Source organism: Monopterus albus, unplaced genomic scaffold (assembly GCF_001952655.1).
Source record: "Monopterus albus unplaced genomic scaffold, M_albus_1.0 scaffold407.1, whole genome shotgun sequence".
Taxonomy (NCBI): domain Eukaryota; kingdom Metazoa; phylum Chordata; class Actinopteri; order Synbranchiformes; family Synbranchidae; genus Monopterus; species Monopterus albus.
The window spans coordinates 18,067-26,509 of NW_018128287.1; the positions used below are offsets into that span (position 1 = coordinate 18,067).

Consider the following 8,443-nt stretch of genomic DNA (forward strand, 5'->3'; position numbering starts at 1 on the left):
GGTGCAAAGCACACATGATAGAGAGAGCAGAGGAGAGAAAGACGGAGGAGAGGCAGCGGCCGCCGAGCGGCCCTGACAATGACTGAAAATGTTCACTAATATGAGTCACAAATGGTAAAAAATGTTCACATTTTGTTTACCATTGTTTTGGGAAATTTGATTGAATAAATGGCATTTTTTGTAAGGCAACCTCACTTTTTCAATGTTCAACTGTAACATATACTCTTACCAGCTTGTCAAAACAATGCTATTTATTCATTCATTCATTTTCTACCGCTTAGTCCCTGAACGGGGTCACGGGTGGGTCCGGAGCCAATCCCGGCCGGCAATCGGGCGAAGGCGGGGTACACCCTGGACAGGTCGCCAATCCATCGCAGGGCTAACACATAGACGAACAACCACACATACACGCACGCACTCCTATGGGCAATTTAGAGACACCAATCAACCTAAGCTGCATGTCTTTGGTCAGTGGGAGGAAGCCAGAGCACCCGGAGAGAACCCACGCAAGCACGGGGAGAACATGCAAACTCCACACAGAAAGGTCCCAGGTGGGAATGCTATTTATTGCTTTTTATAAAGAAATACAATTAATATTATGCGAAATTGAGTTCAGCCTTTTGGCCCAGCCCTCCACAATATTTTTGCTTCTCATGTGGCCCCATGGAAAAAATAATTTCCCACCCCTGTGGGAATAAAGCAAACAAACACAAGATATCACAGGTGACAGGGGTGGAGTATAAAGCATATATATAAATTTTGCAACAATACAGGCAGGTCCAGTTCCCTCATCACTGGGGCACAAAATATCATTTCAGTTCTTTACGTCTTTTTTCACCACAGAACATTAAAGTCTTTAATCAGGGTACAACCAAATTATATCATAAACCCACTTGCTTTCTGATGTCACTGTCTGTGTTTCCTTGTTATAGAGAAGAGGTGTGGAAAAGTTGGCAAGTGAATCAGGTGCATTGCAGCAGCTCAGCATCTTCACCCAGCTCTCAAATTCTGTCTCACCTCAGTTCTCTCTGTCTGTTCGAGTCTGTCTCTCTCTGCCACACACACCCCTCTGCCTAGTATTTGTCTATTTACCATCCCTCCGAATGAGATTTCCCACCAGAAAAACCAAACAATGTCTTGCAGTGAAACAAGAGAGTCACACAAAATGAAGGCTTCACTCACCACTATTAGCATCTTGTCTCAGAGGAGACCAGAGAGCACCAGAGTGGTGGATGCAGAGATAGCCTGCCTTAGCTGACAGTCTCTTCTCCACTCAGAGCCACAAGGTCTGAGCCTTGGAATCTGAAGTAGAGAAATTCCCTTTAACAAAAGAAGAAAAAAAAATCATCATTACTGCAGGGGGCAGCACGGTGGCACAGTGGTTAGCGCTGTTGCCTCACAGTGAGAAGGTTCCAGGTTCGGGCCCCACCTGGGACCTTTCTGTGTGGAGTTTGCATGTTCTCTCCGGGTACTCCGGCTTCCTCCCACAGTCCAAAGACATGCAGCTTAGGTTGATTGGTGTCTCTAAATTGCCCATAGGAGTGCATGTGTGTGTTTGTCTATGTGTTAGCCCTGCGATGGATTGGTGACCTGTCCAGGGTGTACCCCGCCTTCGCCCGATTGCCGGCAGGGATTGGCTCTGCCCCCCGTGACCCCGCTCAGGGAACAAATGGTAGAAAATGAATGAATGAATCATTACTGCAGTTACCCACAATGGGAGCACACATATCTGAGCAGAGCCTTAACTATAGTTGGCAGCTTTCATGTCTTCCTTAGTTTGTATGTCTTTAAATGTATTAAAAAAAGAAAAGAAAATATTCAGATCGTGAGTTTGAAATGGCTTGGTTTCACTCTTCAGTTCACAGAAATGACTCTGTGGCTCTTGTGAACATGTGTGAACTTGCTGTTATCTCGAGCTCATTTAATTTCACAATACTTTTTGAATGTGTTTTCCTATCCTTTTTTAATGCTTAGATTTGTGTAAGTCTTTGATCCATTTATGTTCTCACTCAAACATTCTCCCTGCTCCAAAAGAAGATGAAATATTTGAAAGCAGCACAGGCAACTAAACTCCAATATTTGTTTTACATCAAAAGTTTCATTAATTATTCCCTTAGCTGAAAGGCAAGGGCTGCTGGGAGAATAAGAGAAACCCAAGGACTACATGAGAGGATCCAAGTTAGTCTTTCCTCCTCATCCTTATTTTACTTTCCGAAAAAGGTATGAAATAAGTTGCAATGTAATAAACTATATTAGATATTTTATATAAGATGATCTTTCTTTTAACTTTCAAAAGGCAAATTTCTACAGTATGGCAGAGGTGTTTTGTCACTGTGTCTCTACAGTTGATTTAATACATATAATTTATATATTAGCAAAATTCTGTCCATGAGTAGGACATTAAGAACAAGGTGGTTTTCAGACCACTGCACTCATATGACCCTCAACAGTGGTAAGAACATACTGTATTGCTCCAACTGTTGTGTAATAGGTTCAGGTTAAGGGCAATCAATGTACAGTAGTACTGACATTCTTTTAAACCCACTGATGTGCATCATATCTATTGTTAGATTCTAACCTTTTTGTTATAAATTAACCCAATTCTTTTGTTGGAAGCACGAGAAGTGACAACAGGAGAGGACTGTTTAAAATCAACAGAAAGTTTACTGAAAGTCTGATTACAAGCAAGTCTTACAGCACTGGATTCAGAGAGCCAGAGCTTCCGCAGGAAAACCAACTTCTGAATCCCAAATCATGTTTTACAATGCATTTTATCTTCTTGGGCTGCTCCGCCCTGGACAGAGGTACAACATTCAACAGCTTTTGATCCTATTCTCCATTTGGTGTGAACCGGAGCTCCCCTTGTTTCAATGTGTTAGAGTCTACACATGATGTTTATACTTTTCCATAATTATGTCCACTCCATGGCTCTTAATTGCATTTAATCAGCTTACACATACGGCATACATATAGAGGTCACTGCAATGAAGTACCTGCTTACATGCTGTTGCCCTTGTTGTGTTTTCAGTTCATTTTTCCCTGGAGTACTCAGCTCTGTAGTTTACCCTTGAGGGGGTGGCTTGGTGGGGGTCACTCACCTCTCGAAATGCTAGGTAGCTTCATCTGGGGAAACTGGGACATTGATTTAGTTCGACACGATTTTGGTCGTGTCGAAAGGGGGACTTGTTAGGTTATTTTTTAGTTAGATAGATATTCAGAGATTTGTTGTCTATGAATGTTTAGTGCAGACTGCAGGCACGTCAAGGTTACAGGAAAACTGCTGTTAGTGTCAACTGTAATGCTAGTCTTAATATTTGTCTTAATGTGTAAGGTTATGTCCAATTGTTTTAGATACACACCACGAAAACAACAGTCACGCACCTTGACTTTTCCTCATGTTTTGGCTAAACGTTATGGCAGCTGCAAGGCTTGCTTATCGGGTGACGTCACGGTTCGACAGCCCAGAAAGGATTAATATTGTATAGCAATGCTTGGTTCGGGGTCTTCCTGCTTCCGGGCTGCTTTGGCAGGCTGGGGGTTTGGAAGATCTCTGGACTGGAAGTGTGGATTCTTGCCTGTGACTTTTTGAATAAACCAGCACGGATATATTTTTTATATACTCAAGTGGTCTGAGTCGTCCCTCTGAGTTCCTGGTTTGAAAGAACCGGATGAGGCTTTATAATGGTTTTCAGCCTTTAAAAGTAACTAGAGTCTATAAGACTCAAATCTTACACTATCTACCATCCTTAATTTTATATATACAAATTATATTGTATACAATATAAGCTTAATACTTGGATAAACTGATATGACAAAGGAAGTAGTTGTGATTCAGGGGAAGATACAGAAAACAGAAACAGGGTGGTGACAGGCAAGGCTGACCACAGAAGGAAATCTAAACCAGAAATGGAAATTTGTCTGGGGGGAGGGGTTTTATTGGTTAGCAGGTTTTCACACTAGGCCCAATCTTCTCTCTGTGGTTTCCACATAGCAGTGGCGAACAGGATGCCAGCACCAGGGCTGAAATGCAGAGTTGGTTGGTGTGTACTTTGGAGGTGCCCCAGTGCTGCCAGTACATGACACGCTGTGCTTGTGACCCCCAGGGGCCACAACACCACAAAAGTAAATTTTGCACATTGGACAATTTCATTTTCAGCACAGAGGGGATGAGTGAATACCTGGATCCTTTCAGATGATCATCAGCAGCAGATCATCATTATATTTTCTTACCCTGTTGCTCTCTGTGCTTGCACGTTAACTATGGACTGTTAAACAACAACAGTTATGCACATATCTGTGTTTTTTGCAACACTTTCTCTAAGGTCCATTGCAGTTATGAGTTCATTAGAAGCATAGATGAACTTTACTTGCAACATACAGGATGTAGTAGAAGTATACAGATTATTTATTTATGTAAAATCAGCCATACTATAGTGTGAATAAATGGGGTATTTAATGCCTTAATTATATGCAACAAAGGTTTTTATGAAGATTATATAAAATCTAATCCAGTGTTTGATATTATTCATGGTCCACCTTTCCTGTGCAGGATTTAATATGTGTACCACTGCAGTAGAACTTCACAGGGATGATGTATGCACACATTTAGTTACCTTTATTAATATGTGGCTGCATGAATCCTTTCAGTACACTCTTTGTTTAGATGCACAAATCAAACGGGGACTGAAATCTTAAGGATTCTAACTGTATTCAAAGGAAGTACAGTAGTAGAGTCTTGTTGCTTTTTATTCCCTGAACTTGTTGTTGAATGGCCCAGAATGCTATCAACAAGCTATAATCCACAGGCCACTTTGTCTCCATCCTGCCATCCTTTATTCCACCAGGTTTTAGTCTTATTGTGGCTCACTGAGTCTAGATAAGAATACACTGGAGATGTTCTAATATCACAAAACCAGGTCCCTTTTCCTAAGTTCCTCTGCTTCATCCTCCTTTTTAGCCCATCTATTACATGGCAACTCATTTTCCAACACACATTTCTGGGCTTTCTGTGTCTCATTGTATTCTTACACTGGTCCAGTCACTCAATGCTACAGTCATAAATCTGCCTCATATTATACAGGTCCATTTAAATAATAAATACTATGATTTTCTTCTTTTTGTGTATGTAATTGGTTCATCTCCTATGTGGAAAAATGGTGATCTGATCTAACACTGGAGAGTGAAGGGAAGAAATCCTCTTTAGCTGGAGATGGAAGAGAAGCTGTTAGCACCAATACCACAAGGGACTTGTAGTATCAGTATTAACAGCATCACAGCTCTGAAAATCTGCCTTTCAATACAGAAAGGAATTAAGTGGGGACGATGTGACAAAAACAACACCTAAATATTTTAGCAAGATTACCAGCATGACCATGAAGCCAAACACACTAACAGGCTTCTAGCATGCATCTGAGCCCTCGCCTCCCACATCCCATATTCCAGCACTACCACTTGTTTGCAGCCCCCATATATAGATGGAAAGTGACACAGTGATTGTGTGTGGGGCCTGGCAATGCTCAGATGAGGGTGTCACTTCTACCTAGGCTGATTGCCACATTCAGTGGACACAATGCCAAGGAGCTAAATTGTGGGAGAAAAGGTCAGGAGCCAATGGTCATCTGGTCTCCATCGCTCTCCTCCAAATTACTTGTCCCCCAGAGGGGAATGAAAACAGACAGGGCCTAGCCTGGTCATCTGGAGCCTGGTAGATGATCTGCGGGGTCAGCAAAGCCCCAAGAGAATAAAGTGTACAATGGAGGGTATTGTGAAAAATAAAACATAGGGAGTGAGGAGGTGGGCATAAGGTATGCCTGTGATGAGAGGCAGATGAGTGCAACAAAGCAGACGGTGCTGCTTTTGAAAAATGACATAAGGCCAAAGCAAGGCTAGAGTCCAAAAGATAGCAGTAGGACAACTGAATGTTTTCAAGATTCATTTCAGCTGAGTCTTTGTACCCGTGGTAGAATCTGGGCTGCGAATCACAAACTAAGGCGAGTAAATTCAGTTGTTTCTATATGTTAGGTGGAAGACAGAATATAAAAACACTGTTTTGACTGTCTTGCAGGCCACAACTAAAGAGAGGAGATACACTGCCAAATTAACAACACATTAATTAAAGTAAATGACAGAAAATGAATGAGCTATGGAATCAGTGTCTGCATGTCATACAAAATAGTACAAGTTGGTCCATGGTGTGGAGACAGACACACTGAACCACAAGCAGGTGGAGTAACACAGGCCAAAGTCCTGCACAGATCCAATTTTGAAAAGCTCAGTATCAGATCCGGCCCGCTACTTGGAGTTATTTCAAAATGAAATTTGGTTCTGACCCGTTAAACATAAGACCTGTGACCTGACCCATACCCATAATTAAAATAGACTTTAAGCTACACAGTCGTTTACTTAAAAGTGCTTGAGAACTGTGTTCCTGAAAAAGCATCTGTCAATTGACACAGCACCTGGGCTCTGCAGCTGTTCCCTTAGTGAGGAAGTGCCTAACACTTTTTGGCAGCAAACATTGTTCTCACTGTCTGTAACTGCACCAAATTTCTCTCAAACATCCAGTCTTGGTCTTCAAAGAAATATTGTGTATTCATCACTGGATATTTTTGCTTTTAGGTTTTCCAGTTTGATACACTGACATGGCCAAGTGTAAGCTCAGTATAAAAGTTGTGATGTTTACCCATTATTTGGCTTCAAAGAGGGGGGTGTTAGGCTGTGCCATCATAAATCTTTATAGCCCCACAATAAGCAACACAATTTTCCAAACCTAACCTACCCCAAATAGAATGCACCCCTGAATCCTATCCTCACCCATGCAAAGACCAGATACAGTATGTGGCTTGACACATAGCTTCTGCATTGTATTTGCTCAGGTTAAGTAGCAGCTGGCTCAACTGGCTTGTAATGGCAGTCACCCCTGAGCGCTGGGTCCACTCAGTTGTACAACCACTGACACTTTTCTACCAAGAATGTCAAACAAGAGAGAGATATATTACTAATAACCCCTGTGAGTCAATACCTGCATTATCACCACCACCAATACAAGTTTTGTGTGAGTGTAGGAGTGAAGGCAAGTCAGCAGGGTCAGGTGGGTACCCCTTCACTAACTAGTGTTTTGTTGAGTTGGGCCCACAACACTGAGAAGGCTTAACGGCCACACACCTTTCTTCTGCTCCAGAGCCACTTACCAGACCTTTTTGCACCATCAGCTAGGTTCCTGGGTGTCTGTCTTAGGATCTGCCTTTTAATACCTAACTCACATAGCAGAGAGCCAGATGGCTTGGCTACAAATCCCCTACAATCAAATTCCACTGGGCAGACTTTAACTTTCCAGTGTATTTCCATTTTTTCCTCTCATAAGCCCTCATAAGCATCCTCCCAGGGAACTGTAAGCTTGACAAAATACACAGTCCACTGTTTTTGACCATGACACAAGGTCTGCTCTTAGGTTAGTGCTGACTATCTTCTCAGAAACTATGAACTTTCATTTGCCAGTCTCTGCCCTTAGCTGGCCTGCATCTTGCCTTTTCAAAATGATTTTCCTGCCTTTTTCAACCTCATGAACAATCAAAATCCCGCCTTGTTGTTATGACCTATGCGCCACCAGGCACAGGTTTTGGACCTGGACTATAAAGATGTTATAAACCTTTTATTGACACTCAAGTACAGGTAATCTAGAGTCACTGGTAATTGGCTGAGGAGGGAGATGTCAAGATGGACTGACGCCTGCATGGGAATGAGCTGGGAGCTGACTGGTGTCAGAGTTGGAGGAAGAAGGAGCAGGATACTGGACCTAGATGGACAGGCTGGGTATAGGGAAGCCAGCAGTCAACTTGCCTCCAGTTCAAGAGTAAAGCTAATGTAAAGCTAATCTGTTCTTGGTGTGGCATGTTCATTTTGCTAAAGCTAGTTGGCATCTGGGGCCCACAATCTGGGGGACATTCCAGAAAGCAGATTAAGTTTGTTCAAGGTGAAATGAGGGAAACTCCAGCTTTTCAGTTCCAGAAAAGGACATCTACTTTATACACTGACAGCTGGTGCAAGGCTCAAGGCTGTTAACATTTTCATCTGTAGAATTGGTATTATGCCATTTTATTCCACTTTGGTATTTTTTCAGGTGACAAAGTAACCATTTAGATTGAGATTATGTGGTCAGTCTATCCAAGTAATGCCAATTTAGAATTTGTTCTGACATTTTCAGAGATGTGAGTGCTTGTTATCTGACCAAGCTAGCTCTGTTAGCAGGCAGCTACATCTTGTTAAGAGCACAGTAGTCTGTTGGCGAGGATGCCAGTGTTCCAGCTGCACATTATAGTTGTGTAGTGGTGTTGGATATTAAGTTGTGTGAGACATTGCAACTCAAGCACCAGCACCGTTTGTTATGCACATATAAGGAATAGACACTGTAACTGAATCACCAGCATCATTTTCTATGCACTTA

The 8,443-nt window shown here is 42.2% G+C and overlaps 1 protein-coding gene across 1 annotated transcript in view; it reads right to left on the minus strand.

Moving 5' to 3' along the window:
* The window catches only part of LOC109951780 (histone-lysine N-methyltransferase 2E-like), a gene marked incomplete at its 3' end in the record, with an annotated part of 19,857 nt that extends 16,892 nt beyond the window's left edge, over positions 1-2,965 (minus strand). The window contains exon 1 of the mRNA XM_020586461.1: positions 2,961-2,965. Coding sequence (XP_020442117.1) covers positions 2,961-2,965 — 5 coding nt within the window. The remainder of the gene's footprint in view (positions 1-2,960) is intronic.
* Between the last annotated feature and the right edge of the window lie 5,478 nt (positions 2,966-8,443).